The following is a 16862-nucleotide window of genomic DNA, read 5'->3' as shown; positions in this document are numbered from 1 at the left end:
GTAAATGAAGAACCTGGACTGAGAACAGAAATATTTGTTTGTCAGAGTCCCTGACCCTGCAGTGTGTCCTTGGACAGTAAAAACTCTGATCTCTCTTCAGTCCCACCTTCAGAAATACCGTTGAATCGTAAGATAAGTCTGCAGGACTCATGTCAGTAGGTCTCCAGTCTGACTGAGTCTGAGGGTCTGAGCGTGGTCTAAAGCTGGTGCCGATAACTGGATCAGTTAGCCAACAGTCAGCTGACATTTAGCCAACAGTCAGCCAACATTTATCCAACAGTCAACTGGTGTTTAGCCAACATTTAGCCAACAGTCAGCCGGTTTTTATTCGACGTTAAGCCAACAGTCAGCTGACGTTAAGCCAATAGTCAGCCGACGTTTAGCCAACAGTCAGCTGATGTTAAGCCAACAGTCAGTCGGCGTTTAGCCAACAGTCAGCCAACATTTATCCAACAGTCAGCCATTTAGCCTACAGTCAGCTGGTTTTTATTCGATGTTAAGCCAACAGTCAGCCAACATTTAGCCAACAGTCAGCCGACATTTAGCCAACAGTCAGCTGACGTTTAGCCAATAGTCAGCCGACATGTAGCCAAGAGTCAGCCAGCGTTTAGCCAACAGTCAGCCTACGTTAAGCCAACAGTCAGCTGATATTAAGCCAAGAGACAGCCAACATTTATCCAACAGTCAGCAGGCACTTAGCCGACGTTTAGCCAACAATGTTTAGCCAACATTTAGCCAGCAGTCAGCCAGCATTAACCAACACTGAGACTTGATAATCACCAATGACTGCTGAACATGCAAAGTTCCTGTTTTATTGCTTTATTTGTTCTATTTTACTGTTTATTTACTGTTTATTTGTATAGTTCTTCAGCATGAACTGATGCCACACACCTCAGTGTCGATAGCCTTAGCTAAGTTGTTCGCTCTGTTTGTTTTTTATTGGTTTATTGGTCTTGTTGGTTTTATTGTTTCATTCAGGCTTTTGAAGTGCATTGATGTACGGTGTATGAATGTCTGGATGCTGCTCAGTGTGTCTACAGATGGATGCTCTGTTATGCAGCTTGGGAGGTCTGACCTCCACCTGCAGAACCCAAGCATCTGCTCGCTTACTGTGTGAATGAGCCCTGAGAGGCAGATTCAGTGATGCTGAATTTTAATGTCTCTCTCTCACCTGTGGCAGGTAAAGAGGAGCTGCCATGTTGGCCTCCTCCATCCCTCCGTCACTCCTCTTCCTCCTTCCCTTCCTCCTCCCCCCTCCCTGTCATCCAGCCGATGTCATCATGACCTTTGACCCGTCGGTGAGATGGGTGGAGCTACATGGTGCTCCCCTCTCTCACCTAGTGCTGAACCCGGGGACAGGTCGTCTTTATGTGGGTGGGGTCGACCACCTGTACCAGCTGACCTCTGACCTGGAGGTGATGTCACACGTGAAGACCGGCCCTCACCTGGACTCCCCGGATTGCCTCCCCCCGATTGTTCCCCGGGACTGTCCCTCAGCCACACCCACTCACAACCACAACAAATTGCTGCTGATGGAGGTGGGGCAGGGGGCGGAGCCAGGCAGTCTCATCGTCTGTGGTTCGCTCTATCAGGGCATCTGTGACAAGAGGTAACAGTCTGTCACCGAGGAGTCATCAGTTTGAAGCTGCCTGTGCTCATGTCATGTTACATTTCCTCATACTGTCCAGTTGTTTGTACCTGTGTGGTTTTTTAATTCACCAGGATACAATACCAAAGTACACAATTAAAATTAACAGAGTTCACAGAGAAATCTAATCATGACCCTGTTCCTCTTCAGACATAGTTCATCTAGTCCAGGCTAACATGGTGTTTCACTGTAAAAAGTGACTCAGCTGTCAATAAGCAACACTTTGTTTACGGATTATCAGGTCCAGATAGACCTTAATCCACCCTTAGAAAACTAAAGAATCCAGACCTGGGCTAAATCAGAAGTATTAAAATGAATCGAAAAGTTGATTTCTTCTTTTCTGCTCCTGCAGGAGTCTGACCAACATTTCTCAGCTCCTCTATCAGACCTCCAACCCTGTCGACACTCAGTATGTCGCTGCAAATGACCCTCGAGTCTCCACCGTCGGCCTGGTGATAACCACTGAGAACAAGCAGGAGGGGGACGGGACTGGTGGTATCATGCGTCTGATGCTGGTTGGTCGAGGCTACACCAGTAAAGGTCCTGGTGATATCCCACCAATCACTACACGGCGTCTGTTCCCAGTGGTCCCACCTCGCCGTGCATTCTCTCAGGAGGAGGAGCTGGGGAAACTTGTGGTAGGAAGTTACTCAGAGTACAACAACCACTTTGTGAAGGCTGTTGCCCATGGCGACCACGTGTACTTCCTGTTCTCTCGGCGAGACATGTGGCACAAGAAGGAGTACCGGACCTACGCCTCCCGGCTCTGCATCTCTGACCGCAGCTTCTACTCGTATGTGGAGGTGCCGCTGCTGTGCCGCGGCGGATACAACCTGGCTCAGGGAGCGTGGTTAGGAAACCACTCAGGCGCACCTGCCCTCTTCGTCATCATGGCAGCGGGACAAGCATCCACACCTGTCGCAACCAGTCGTTCAGCACTGTGTGTCTATGGGATGGCGGAGCTGGACGCTATGCTGCTAAGAGCGCAGGAAGTGTGCTATACAGAAGGAGGGCGAGGCAGCAGTGGACAGGAAGAGGCTTACATTGAATACGCTGTATCATCAAAATGTCTGAAACTCCCCAAGGTAAACACACACACACACACACACACACACACACTCTCTCTCTCTCTCTCTCTTCAGTCCAGGTGATGTGTAACAGTGTGTATATCAAGGTTTGGACTGACAGGCAAACTGTCTGCAGGGTCTTTTCTCAACACAGTGTGGCTCACAGCAGGTAGAGGTGGACAGGCATGCTGTACTGTATGTGCATGGATGCAGGTACTCAGGTGGGTATACACTGGGGATTGAGGATGACAGGAGGACAGGAGGATGACCACTTGAGTCTGGCTGCACAAGTGAGTCAATCCCCATAGACCTCCATACTAAAATGGCCAACTTTACAGCAGAAACAAACATGTTTAGAGCCTGGTACAAGAAACATGACACGAACTGGTGAGTTTCCATGAAATGATACAGCTAACATTCACATATGAGGCAGAGTTATGTTAACGTTTACCTAGCTAGCTACATCACATCTGTACACGCTCATAGTGTTCATTGGGCATGTCCTCCTCCTCTTAAATCACCTTAAATTCAGCCTTTGTTTCATGTTCCACACATGATTTGACTTTAAAGGGATGGAAGTAAAAGAAAGAAAGAAAAACTTTTGGAGACATCTTTAGATGAAACTTTCGGACCAGACTGGTTCACCGGATTTAGCGGTGAGGTAATGACGAGACAGAGAAGAACTGTGCACCAGCATCTGGATGCTCCGCTGTATTATAACCAGTACATATTCTGAACTTGTCAGACTGGTCTGTAGCTGGATGTGGCTCTCACACAGGAGGAGCTGTTCCCAGCATGCACTGGAGGAAGGGCAGGGTCACGGGGTCACAGGGTCAGCTGCACAGCCTCCACACTCCGAAACACAAAGATCCTTTTCTTTTTTCTCAAATGGAAACAGGAAGTTGCAACAGCCGGCACAGGACAAATTAATATCAATGTATATTTATGTACTGTGTTGATGTACATCATGTTTACATGTAATATGATTAAAGTATGGTGAGAGTCGATAGATGATCACACAAGTTGGGTTTCCATCCGCTGCCTTAATGCCATATCAGGAGTTGCTTCATCAAAAAAAGCAGGAGGTGGCATCAATTCTCCAGTCAGAAATACATTATGCCACTGCAGAAGAAGAGGATGCAACAGGAAGACGTGAAAGAGCGCCAGTTGAACCTCAACCAGTAAAAGAAAATGTAGAAAACACGAATGAAATATGACATTAACCCATGAATTAATCCCCAGGTTCCATCAGATCTGTGTGGTTTAAAGCTGTGGAAGCAGCTTCTTCTTCTTCTTCTTCTTCTTCTTCTGCTACTTCCTCTGTTTCTTCTTCATCTGCTTCTGTTTCTTCTGTTTCTTCTTCTTCTGTTTCTTTGTCTGTTTCTCCTGCTTCTTCTTCATCTTCATCTGCTGCCTCTCAGAGTGGAAACAGCTGATCAGTCATGTGAGTTAAATGTTCAGAACTTTTGAAAAGGCTAAATCCAGCTGAAGCGAACATAAAAACTGGTGAAACGGTGAAATTCAGGAAGGTTTTTCAACCTTTTCTCATGTGATACTTCAAAATGTGAAGAAAAATATGTTGATAGAAACACAGCCGCTGATTGGTCAATGCACTCTCAGTCAGCAGCCAACTGGGACATCTGATGATGTCACAGATTAGTGGCTGGTTTGGTAAGAACCTGTCGATGGTCACATCTGTCTCACTCCTGACCTTAATACTGTGTGTGTGTGTGTGTGGATGTGTGGATTAGAGCTGTTATGTTCAGCAGCTGGATTTATCATCAGGCAGCTGTCACTCAAACACAGCTGGTACGACTGATCTGACCCACATAATGTAACACACACACACACACACACACACACACACACACACACTAGTTCATGGATATATGAAAAAATTGGACCCAATAAAAGGATGATCACTGGACGCATTTGCTCAAATGTTTTCTTCTTCTTCTTCTTCTTCTTCTTCTTCTGCTTCTTCTTCTGCTTCGTCTTCCACATACTTTTGGACATTGTGTTTGACTTCAGGTTCAAGGTCACACTTCATCTTTATTATTTGATCTCTTTTTTTGCTCTGTGTTTAAATTTTCTTCTCTTTTGACTTTGTGAAACATGTTGAGCTGCAGTTTCTGATTGAAAGGTGCTTCTCTGTATTCTGTTGTTATGTTCATATTTATTAAGTATGCTGAGATCAAAGTTTTGATTTAACAAGAACATTTCTGATTTTGTGGAGAGGCAAAATAATCTGGATAGAGACCGATTTAAATTATTTAAAATGTGGACAGAAAACACAAAATACTGTTTAAACTTGTCAGAAAGACGCAACCCTTGTCTGAGAGTATCCTGTGGACTGAAGAACACAAGCTAGCTTAGGTTCAGTTTAGCATGAAATCTCTCTCTCTCTCTCCATTCATCTCCAAGGACTCTCTCTCAGAGTACCCCTGTGGGGGGGAGCACACCCCGAACCCCATCGCCAGCACTGTGCCACTCCCGGCCACGCCCACCTTCACCTCCAACACCCAGCTGACTGCTGTCACCACGGCAACAGAGGCGGGACACACCATCGCTTTCCTGGGAGACAGAGAGGGGCGACTGCACAAGGTGACGCCATAAACACACAGTACACACTCTGTGTATGCGTATGTAAAACACACAGTACACACTCACTGTGTATATGTACTGCATGCAGTGCATTACTTGCACTGTGTTAACCGCTAACAGTGACGTCAACATTTCTTTGAGTCTCCTGGAGAATCGGAGATAAACATGCCGACAGACTCGCTGCATGAAAACAAATGGAAAGCACAGCGCTGACGGTCTGAGTGAGACCCTGTGGCAGCTTTAGGCTGCTGTCCCGTCCACAGAGGAGGTGGGAGCACAGTGCTGTCCCGTCCACAGGAGTCTGAGTGCTGATATGAGCCATCATTTAGCTGAATTCATTGTTGTGACTGATACCAGATTAAAGCTAAGCTTTACAGGAACAGCAGTGAAGGTACTCCCTGTCAGACCTCTCAGACCAAACGCTGACTGCAGTCCTGCTACCGATGGACAGGAAACCCACCTGAACATTGTCAGCATGCTTTCTTGCAGAGTTAGGCAAAAAGCTCAAAACTACTCATGTCTGTAAATAAGAAGCTTCAGCCAGCAGCCTGGGTTAGCCTGGATCTGTCCAAAGATAACAGAGTCCACCCTCGAGCTCCTCTAGAGGTTATTTCCCCCTGTTTACAGTGTTCACGCTGAGCTAAGCAAACTGTTCACCTTGTTTCCACTCTTTATGCTAAGCTAAGCTGGCTGTTTGACCTGTTTCCAGTCTTTATGCTAAGCTAAGCTGGCTGTTTGACCTGTTTCCAGTCTTTATGCTAAGCTAAGCTGGCTATTTGACCTGTTTCCCTTTGAGATGTGACAGGATGTTACATTTTATTGTCAAATTATTGATTATTGACATTTGTTGTCATTCTTTTCAAATCAGTGCTGTGTTGAAGCTTCTTTCATCGCTGTGAGTCAGAGTGAACATCCTCCCAGTTCAGAGAGCAGCACATCAGGCCGTGGGTTTACTGGCTATACTGGACAGCTTCAGCTTAGCCAGTATGCATTGTGTGTTCTCTCTGAACTTCTGTTTCAGCTCTCCTGAAGGAAGAAATCAGCTGTTTCCAGACTGTGTTTGAACACATACACAACTACACAACTCATTTACATCACACACAGACACACACACGCATGCACAGATTGAACAGAAGCATTTAGCCTGCGGCTCACAAAACAAGACACACACACTGACACAATGATACACTGAGTCTGTGTGTGTGTGTGTGTGTGTGTGTGTGTGTGTGTGCATGCGTGCGTGCGCGACTAGCTCGGGGGGGTTTAGTTGTGGTGGGGGGTGTCACCAGGGAGCATGCTTAGACTCTTGTTGTTGATTGGTTATTGGTCCCCCAGGTGTGCTCTGGGTAAGGATCCAGCAGGACACCCCAGAAACAATTAGTGTGTGTGTGTGTGTGTGTGTGTGTGTGTGTGTGTGTGTGTGACTGTGAGTGTGAGTGTGTGTGTGTGTATGTGTGTGTGTGTGTGTGTGTGTGTGTGACTGTGAGTGTGAGTGTGTGTGTGTGTATGTGTGTGCTTTTAAATATTAACAGGAAGAATCAAAGCTCTGCTGTTTATCTCATTGAAGCTCTGAGGCAGGATTAGACCTCATTAACACACACACACACACACACACACACACACACACACAGCATGTTATCAGTGGTGAGATGAGAACAGCATCAGCTGTTGAGTTTGGTTGTGTGTAGTTTGTGTGTTGAGTTTCACTCAAACAGTGATCTGGATCTGGATCTAGATCAGGATCTGGATCAGGATCTGGATCAGCACATCATCCATGTTCACACAAACACACACTTGTTTTTCTACTTGTTTGAGTTTCCATCTTTCACACCTTCATCTTATTTGGATGAGACTTGAAAAAAGGTGGTGTTGATGGGGCAAAACACCTCCACCTGGTGGCAGGTTGTAGCTATAACAGCAAACAGCAAACACGCCCTCAGGTTCTTCTTCTGTGGTGTTTGTGATGGTGCTTCTTTCCTCTCTCATGTTGTTCATGCTGAAATCTTAAATGTGGATCGTCTCTGAGCTTCACCTGTTTCAGGTGAGATTAGCAGTTTCTCTTTGTCCATCTCCACAGACATGACTGGAAACAACTCACCTGTGTGTGTTGCAGGTGTTGGTGCACTCTGATTGGTCAGGGGATCTGTATGGGAGTCTGTTGGTGGACAGCGGCAGTGGCGTCAGCGCTGACCTCCTATTGGATGACAGTCAGCAGCACATTTATGTTTTAACCAACAGCAGGGTGAGAGACAGTTGACAAGTCTCCTGTCTGTCTCTCTGTCCATCTGTTCTCCTGTCTGTCTCTCTGTCACCCCGTCTGTCTCTCTGTCCACCTCTTCTTCTGTCTCTCTCTCTCTTTGTCCATCTTTTCTCCTGTCTGTCTCTCTGTCCATCTGTTCTCCTGTCTGTCTCTCTGTCACCCCGTCTGTCTCTCTGTCCACCTCTTCTTCTGTCTCTCTCTCTCTTTGTCCATCTTTTCTCCTGTCTGTCTCTCTGTCCATCTGTTCTCCTCTCTGTCTCATTGTCCATCAGTCTGTCCTTCTGTTCTTTTTTCTTGTCTTATCTAAAGAAAGCAAGCTGACATGTCATCTGTTTCCTGTCTGTCTCTCAGCTATCAAAGGTTCCTGTTTCATCATGTGAGAGACAGACAGACTGTCAGTCCTGTATGGCTGTCAGAGACCCGTACTGTGGCTGGTGTGTCCTGGAGGGAAGGTATGTCTTTCTGTCTACCTATCCACTTGTCTGTCTAATCTAACTGTTTCAACACAAATACACACTGTTACAACAAAAACAATTCAGTTCAATTTTATTTGTATAGCAGCAAATCACAACAGAAGTTGTCTCAGGACACTTTCCATACAGAGCTGGAACAGACCAAAATCTTTATCTACAGAGACCCAACAGTTCCCTCATGAGCAAACACTTGGCGACAGTGGTGAGGAAAAACTTCCTTTTAACTGGCAGAAACCTTGACCAGGATCAGGGTGGGCGGCCATCTGCCTGGACTGGTTGGGTAAGAGAGAGAAAAAGCAAGAGAGAGAGTGAGACAGACAGAGAGAGACAGACAGAAATGGAATCACAGTAACAGTGACAGTGGATGTGATAATAGTAGTAGCAGTTGCAGTGGATGTCAGGCAGGGCCATGGCAGGAGACGCAGCCGTGATCCACAATCCAGGTTCAGCCACTGTCCATGGCAACCTGCGAGACGACAAAGCACAGAGACTCCAGGGAAGAAGCTAAGTTAGTAACACGCTGTGGTAGGACATGAAAACGTGCAGATGGAGATGGAGAGAAGGACAGAGGAGCTCGGTGTATCTTTGGAAGTCCCCTGACAGTCTAATCCTATAGCAGCATAACTAAGGGCTAGTCCAAGGAAAGCCTGAGCCAGCCCTAACTGTAAGCTTTATCAAAAAGGAAAGTTTTATGACGACTCTTAAATGTAGAGACAGTGTCTGCCTCTCGGACAAAGACTGGATGATGGTTCCACAGGAGAGGAACTTGATAGCTAAATGCTCTGGCTCCTGTTCTGCTTTTGGAGACCTTAGGAACCATAAGTAAACCTGTATTCTGGGAAGACAGTGTTCTAGTGGGGTAATAAGATACTATGAGCTCTTTAAGATAAGATGGTGCCTGACCATTTATGGCATTGTAAGTAAGGAGGAGAATTTTAAATTCTATTCTAAACTTTACAGGGAGCCAGTGTAGAGTCGCTAACATTGGAGAAATGTGATCTCTCTTCCTCGTTTTTGTCAGAACACATGCTGCAGCTTTCTGGAGCAGCTGGAGAATATTCAGCAATGAGTTTGGGCAGCCAGATAGTAAAGAATTGCAATAATCCAGCCTGGAAGTTATGAATAGATGGACTAGTTTTTGTGCATTGTTTTGAGACAGGATGTGCCTGATTTTTTGCAATGTTACGTAGGTGAAAAAAGGCAGTCCTTGAAATTTGTTTTACATGGGAGAGAAAGGACATGTCCTGATCAAAGATGACTCCCAGATTCTTGGGATTCTTCAGATACAGTGATGCTGGAGGCCAGCGCAATGCCATCCATAACTGCTTTGTCATCAGAAAGTGAGTCTCTAAGATGTTTAGGGCCTAGTACTATAACTTCAGTTCTGTCCAAGTTTAGCATCAGAAAATTGCAGGTCATCCAGGTCTTTATGTCCTGAAGACATGCTTGTAGTCTAGTTAACTGAATGGTTTCTTCTGGCTTCATGGATAAATATAGCTGGGTATCATCTGCATACCAATGAAAGTTTATTGAGTGCTTCCTGATAATGTTCCCTAAAGGAAGCATATATAAGGTGGTTGGACTTGGTCAAAGCACAGAACCCTGTGGAACTCCATAGCTGACTTTAGCGAGCACAGAGGGGTCGTCATTAACATGTACAAACTAAGAGTGATCTGAAAAGTAGGATTTAAACCAGCTTAGCGCAGTTCCCTTAATGCCAATGAAGTGTTCCAGTCTCTAATGGGATACCATGGTCAATGGTGTCAAATGCAGCACTAAGATCTAATAAGACTAATACAGAGAGAAGTCCTCTATCTGATGCAATTAGAAGGTCATTTGTAACTTCAACCAGTGCTGTCTCTGTGCTATGATGCACTCTAAATCCTGCCTGGAAATCCTCAAATAAACTCTTGTTGTGTAGAAAGTTGCACAGCTGATTAGTGACTGAAGGGTTTTTGAGAGAAAGGAAGGTTGGATATCGGTCTATAGTTGGCTAAAACCCCTTTTTAAGTAGAGGTTTTATTACAGCTACTTTAAAGGACTGTGGTACGCAGCCTGTTGATAAAGAGAAAACGGTGAAATTTCTTTAAGCGGCTTAGTTGGGATGGGGTCTAAAATACAGGTTGATGATTTTGATGACGAAATTATTGAAATTAGTTGGTGAAGGTCGACAGGTGAAAAACAGTCTAAAACTGCAACAGGTTTAATAACAGTTTCTACGGTTTCTGTGTTTGAAGACAAAACAGCACCTGTTGACGGCAGGAGCCAATGAATTCTGTCTCTAATACATGAAGTCATTACTGTTCAGACCTAAAGGAATACATGGTTCCACAGAATCATGGCTCTCTGTCAGCCTGAATAGAGAGCTAAAGAGATACCTGGGATTGTTCTTATTGTCCTCTGTTAGTGCGGAGTAACAGGCTATCCTAGCACTGCGGAGGGCTTTCCTGTATGTTTTAAGACGATCTCACCAGGCTAAACGAAATTCTTCTACATTTGTGGAACGCCATTGAACATCTGCAGTGTCTGTGAACTGTGAACCCTCTAACCCTAACCCTCCTAATCACACTGAAAACATGACATAACCTAATTACGTGTCCATCGGACGAGATGATTGGTTCAGTCACTCTGACTATTCAAGTAGAGCTGGAGCAATAAGTTTGAACCCGTGTTCGTTCATGTGCTTCGTGTATGTTTTTATTTATTTTGTGCAGATGTTCCCGTAAACATCAATGCTGGCGCCACATGCAGCCCAACCATTGGCTCTGGAGCTTTGAACCAACCACTCAGTGTGTGACAGTGCGAAGTCTACAGCCGGCCAATCAAAGCAAAGATGAGCAGACCCAGGTAGGCTATTGTGAAACAACAAATTGCACTGCTGCTGTCTTTTTAAACTGTTCCTCATCCTCTCAGGCAGCTGCTGCTTTCAGTTCTTTTTCATTCAAACCAAATCTATCAATCAATTAGCTTTGTTTGTCAGTTAGTGTTAGTTAGTTAGTGTTTGTTAGTTAGTCAGTGTTAGTTAGTGTTTGTTAGTGTTATTGTTAGTTAGTTAGTTAGTTAGTTAGTTAGTTAGTTAGTTAGTGTTTGTTAGTTAGTGTTAGTTAGTTATTGTTTGTTAGTGTAATTGTTTGTGTCAGTTATTGTTTGTTAGTGTTAGTTATTGTTTGTTAGTTAGTGTTTGTTAGTGTTATTGTTTGTTATTGTTTGTTAGTGTTAGTTAGTGTGTTAGTTATTGTTAGTGTTATTGTTTGTTAGTGTTAGTTAGTTATTGTTTGTTAGTGTTATTGTTTGTGTTAGTTAGTTATTGTTTGTTAGTGTTAGTTATTGTTTGTTAGTTAGTGTTTGTTAGTGTTATTGTTTGTTATTGTTTGTTAGTGTTAGTTAGTGTTTGTTAGTTATTGTTAGTGTTATTGTTTGTTAGTGTTAGTTAGTTATTGTTTGTTAGTTAGTGTTAGTTATTGTTTGTTAGTGTTTGTTAGTGAGTTATTGTTTGTTAGTGTTAGTTATTGTTTGTTAGTGTTATTGTTTGTTATTGTTTGTTAGTGTTTGTTAGTTAGTTATTGTTTGTTAGTGTTAGTTATTGTTTGTTAGTGTTATTGTTTGTTATTGTTTGTTAGTGTTAGTGTTTGTTAGTTATTGTTAGTGTTATTGTTTGTTAGTGTTAGTTAGTTATTGTTTGTTAGTGTTATTGTTTGTTAGTTAGTGTTAGTTATTGTTTGTTAGTGTTTGTTAGTGAGTTATTGTTTGTTAGTGTTAGTTATTGTTTGTTAGTGTTATTGTTTGTTATTGTTTGTTAGTGTTTGTTAGTGAGTTATTGTTTGTTAGTGTTAGTTATTGTTTGTTAGTGTTATTGTTTGTTATTGTTTGTTAGTGTTAGTTATTGTTTGTTAGTGTTATTGTTTGTTATTGTTTGTTAGTGTTTGTTAGTGTTATTGTTAGTTAGTGTTAGTTAGTTATTGTTTGTTAGTGTTATTGTTTGTTATTGTAAGTGTTATTGTTTGTTAGTGTTAGTTAGTTATTGTTTGTTAGTGTTAGTTAGTTATTGTTTGTTAGTGTTATTGTTTGTTATTGTTTGTTAGTGTTAGTGTTTGTTAGTTAGTTATTGTTTGTTAGTGTTAGTGTTTGTTAGTGTTATTTTTTGTTAGTGTTAGTTATTGTTTGTTAGTGTTATTGTTTATTATTGTTTGTTAGTGTTAGTTAGTTATTGTTTGTTAGTGTTAGTTATTGTTTGTTGGTTAGTGTTTGTTAGTTGTTTGTTGTCCGGAGCACCTGAAAGTTCACTGTGGATGACTTTTTTTTTCTCAAATACTTTTGGTTTCCTCTGATGCATAGAGACAGGCTGAGCTGTATTAGGATGTACTTCAGGTATTGCAGTATGTCATATACCGCTGCTGGTTTTGACCACAGTGCAAGCGGCCGACCTGAGTTGTGACTGGCAGGCGCAAGCCTTGATCTTTGCGTTACACGTTAGTTTATACACAGGTGTAACACTGCCGATTCTGGATGTTGAGTGTTGTACTGTGGTGTCACAGTAACACTCTGTCAAATTCAGATCCAGCTGTCCACTGTTTCATCATAGACTTTTGAAAGAAGGAAGCAAACCATCATGTAAAGAGTCACATCATGTTTCTGTTCTAGAATGTCAGCAGAGCATGTGCTTAAACTGCCGGTGTGCTGGAACTGGACTGGACCAGCACACAAACTGCACATGTGGATCAGAGTAAACAGAGTCCTGTGAGGGACAAAACCAGTTCCCAACATGACCCTCCAGTGACTCCGTAGTTTTGTGCATGTGAATGATTTTTTTCAAGAACAAACAGAGCAGCAGAGATGCAGACCCCCCCCAGGATCCAGGTGTGAGACAGAGACCCTGACAGACTCTGTCTTCCTCTGACCGTCCATTTCTTATCTCCAAGGTAACGCTGTCAGTCATCCAGCTTCCTGCCCTGACTGAGGCGGAGTCTCTGTCCTGCATCTTTGGGCTCCTACCACCTCAGCCCGCCATCGTCATGGAAACCAGCATCACTTGTCAATCACCTGCACCGGAGCTCCTCCCCCCCATGCCACCAGGAAGTGGTGAGTAGACAGCTGTGATTTGGATTTTTAGGACTGGTTGAGGATTTTTGACTTCCTGTGGCTCTCTGCTTCCAGATCACATGATCCTTCCCGTATCGCTGGTGTTTGGTCACGTGACCATCACAACTGGCAGCATGACCTTCTACGACTGTGGAGCTGTGAGTCAACTGAACCAGAGCTCCCAGTAAGACACAGGAATACACACAGTGCAGCAAGCATCAATGACAATATGAACAGTAATAATAAGGACAACGGTGGTGATGATGATGATGATGATGGTGATGACGTTGATGATGATGGTGATGATGATGATGATGATGATGATGATGGTGATGATGGTGATGGTGATGATGATGATGATGATGATGATGGTGATGATGGTGATGACGATGATGATGATGATGATGATGATGATGATGGTGATGACGTTGATGATGATGGTGATGATGATGATGATGGTGATGATGGTGATGGTGATGATGATGATGATGATGATGATGATGATGATGATGGTGGTGGTGATGGTGATGATGGTGATGATGATGGTGATGATGGTGATGATGATGGTGATGATGATGGTGATGATGGTGATGGTGATGATGATGATGATGATGATGATGATGATGATGATGATGTGTTTCAGGTGTCTAGCATGTGTCAGCAGTCTGTGGAGGTGTAACTGGTGTCCTCTGGATCAACTCTGCACTCACAATCACAGCTGTCCCAACCAACACATAATCCTCAACCAGAGAGTGAGACAGCCTGTTTCTCTGTCTGTCTTTCTGTCTGTCTCTCTGTCTACCTGTCTGTCTATATTTCTGTCTGCCTGTCTCCCTTTCTGTCTGTCTGCCTGTCTGTCTGTCTGCCTTCCTGTCTTCTCACCCTCTCTCTCTCTCTCTCTCTCTCTCTCTCTCTCTATCAGCAGGACTCTCCTGGTCCCACTTCCTGTCCTCTGGTCTTCGCCCTACAGAGTTCTGCTTTAGTGCCGTTGGGCCTGAGCGCCACTGTTGTGCTGCAAGGACGAAACCTGGACGTCTACACTGTGAGAAAATTTGTCTTTATTATTTTTGGTTTGGTTCTGATGCTGAACTTTGCAGGTGAGGAGCAGGTAGGACGTTAACACGCCCCACTGAACGGTTCATTTTTACCGGGTAACACTGTCTTCAGAGTCCTGTCAGTGATGGGACAGCTCGTCCTGAGGGGGGCGCTAGAGAGGAAAATGAACTATGACTCTCAGTGAGCAGAAACATCAAATAGATGATCAGTGTCCTCATTTATTCAGAATCTGTGTGTGTGTGTGTGTGTGTGTGTAGGATGAAGCTCAGTATGTGTGTGTTGTGGAAATCGAAGGAGTCCAGTTCAATCTGACGGCTGCTGTAGAGAAAACACACAACTCGAACACCTTCACGTGCAGCCCACACCAGGTAAGACACACCTGTTCACCTCATCACTTTGTGTTGAGCTTAGCGTGCTCATGCGACTCTGCTTTTGTTTTCTACAGGTTAGCCTAGCCAACAGCTACCTTGCAGTCCTTGAAATAAAGAGTGAAGTCTGCTCTTCATATACACACACACAAATATACAACTCAGATTTAGCAAAGAGCCCTCACAAGAAAAAATGAGTAACCACTGTCATGGCGTGTGCGGGACTAGTTAACATCTAAGCTAATTTTAACATTGATGTTAATGGAAAAATGTCGCTAGCAACTGGCATCTATTGCTCGAATATAAATGTTTTATAAATAAGTCTTGAAAACAGGAAATACACAAATATCAAAGAAGACATTTCCATGCTCCATCCAGAAATACTGAACTTACAGACGTTGCCCTTTGGGCCATCAAACATACACAGTGACTGCAGCACGTCCTCTCAGTTGAGCCACACCCAAAAAGGGCTAACTACGGCAAGAGAGGGTTAAATGCAGAACATGCAAAGCACAAATAAAATTATAAAATTTGATACCACTGGGTGTCTCTAATCCAGCACAAAACTATGGGGCCAGAACGGTAACCATGATGCTATGTAAAAGACCATTTTATTTTAACTATATTTCAGATTTTAATCAAACATCTGAAAAGTGTTTTCACATAAGATTTCATCCAGTTTATTTTTGACTTGAAGACCTGCTGAGGAAAATGAGGCCAAAGGGACGGCGTCATGTTGCGTGTTTCCTCTGAAACAAACAAACTGACTGGACAGCAGAGACAGTCTGCTGTCTTCTGTTAGGACTGTGTGGCCAAACAGAAGGATTTAATGAACATGTCATCCTACATCATACAGCTGTGACCATTCAGATGAAAGCATGCTACAGCGGAGAACCTTCACATGTAGAACGATGCTCGCTCAAACAGCACAGAATCAGCTCTGACTTCGTGGCAGCTGCTCATTTAAAGGTCTGCTCAGCTAAAAGGTCTCAACCACCGACCACAACTTTTGGTATCTCTCTTTAAAAAGTGTCATTTCACAGATGAGTTAGGTGCTGCTTCCTGGAGAGTTCTCCTCATTCTGTGTTCACATTCTGATATTTTGATGAACCAATTTTATATCTGAACTCCAGCCTGAGAAATGATGTTTTATCCATCACTGTAGAGCCTCACATCTGTGGAGCTCCTACTTGAGGAACATCGGGATGTTCTTTTAAATAACTGCTCAAAGCTCTTTTTTATACCACGTCTGTTGTTAGTCTTGTCTCTATCCCTCTTCCATCACTTTTATCAGGTCCTGTGTTCTGTTCTTTATCTGGGTTTTGTTTTATCTTGTTCTGTAAAGCACTTTTATGTTTTGAAAAGTACTCTACAAATAAAGTTCATTATGATAATTAGGATTTCTGTAATTGCTGAAATGCACAAATGCACCTTGGGAGTCGTAGTGTAAACACAACTGTTCACCTTGTTGTGATGATTCAACCAGGTGAGTTTCATGTTGATCCAAACTGTCGTTCCAGCCATGGGGACGCGGCAGCTGAAGACTGAATTTAATGATGCTGTCCCTGTCTGTCCACCTGTCTGTCTGTAGTTTCAGTATGCTGTCAGTCAGCTTCGGTATTCGGCTACTGTCTATCTGCGTAGGGGAGAGAGACGCATTGACACCTCACCTGGCCTCCGACGTAAGAACCTGACCTGTGTGTGTGTGTGTGTGTGTGTGTGTGTGTGTGTGTGTGTGTGTGTGTGTGTAAAACAGAGATTTCATTAGCTGATATTTGCATCCATCTCCTGTGTTATTCAGTGCAGCTGTATGACTGCTCAGCTGGCCAATCAGACTGCTCACAGTGTAGGGCGGTGCCAGAGGAGTACGGCTGCGTATGGTGTCCAGGAAGCCCTGCCCCCAGTTGTATTTACAACCAATCCTGTACCAGTGTACCTGTAGACACCTGCCCACCTCCTCAGATCACACAGGTGACTGTAATGATCAGTCAGTCTGTTTCTAGAGGTCTTGTTAGTTGTTGTGGAGACATTCAAACTGTCTGTCTGCCTGCCTGCCTGCAGGTGCAACCTGTCTCTGGTCCTCTGGAGGGTGGAATCCTGGTGACGATCACAGGTTCTAATCTGGGGATGAGGTACCATGATGTGGAGGGCAGAGTCACGGTCGCAGGTGTTCCATGTCTGCCCCAACCTGAAGGATACCAGATCTCAACCAGGTAACACACACACACACACACACACACACACACACACACACACACACACACACAGTGATTCTGTCAGGATAACCTGTGTGTGTGTGTGTGTGTG

At 43.9% G+C, this 16862-nt stretch overlaps 1 protein-coding gene across 3 annotated transcripts in view; it reads left to right on the top strand.

The window, feature by feature from the left end:
• The window catches only part of plxnb3 (plexin B3), a 77648-nt gene that overhangs the window by 41339 nt on the left and 19447 nt on the right, over positions 1–16862 (top strand). For 2 of the 3 annotated variants that reach the window (XM_076740510.1, XM_076740511.1), the window contains 14 exons: positions 1181–1609; positions 2001–2733; positions 5140–5319; positions 7433–7561; positions 7931–8031; positions 10767–10899; positions 12972–13131; positions 13207–13315; positions 13775–13883; positions 14054–14173; positions 14445–14555; positions 16147–16237; positions 16357–16526; positions 16617–16768. In XM_076740510.1, coding sequence (XP_076596625.1) covers positions 1197–1609; positions 2001–2733; positions 5140–5319; positions 7433–7561; positions 7931–8031; positions 10767–10899; positions 12972–13131; positions 13207–13315; positions 13775–13883; positions 14054–14173; positions 14445–14555; positions 16147–16237; positions 16357–16526; positions 16617–16768 — 2711 coding nt within the window. In that variant the 5' untranslated portion in view covers positions 1181–1196. The remainder of the gene's footprint in view (positions 1–1180; positions 1610–2000; positions 2734–5139; positions 5320–7432; positions 7562–7930; positions 8032–10766; positions 10900–12971; positions 13132–13206; positions 13316–13774; positions 13884–14053; positions 14174–14444; positions 14556–16146; positions 16238–16356; positions 16527–16616; positions 16769–16862) is intronic. The other variant, XM_076740512.1, reaches the window with a different exon arrangement.

The sequence above is a fragment of the Chaetodon auriga genome, chromosome 10 (assembly GCF_051107435.1).
Source record: "Chaetodon auriga isolate fChaAug3 chromosome 10, fChaAug3.hap1, whole genome shotgun sequence".
NCBI lineage: Eukaryota > Metazoa > Chordata > Actinopteri > Chaetodontiformes > Chaetodontidae > Chaetodon > Chaetodon auriga.
Note: the sequence above shows the minus strand (reverse complement) of the source record. Positions and strands in the feature narration are given on the sequence as shown.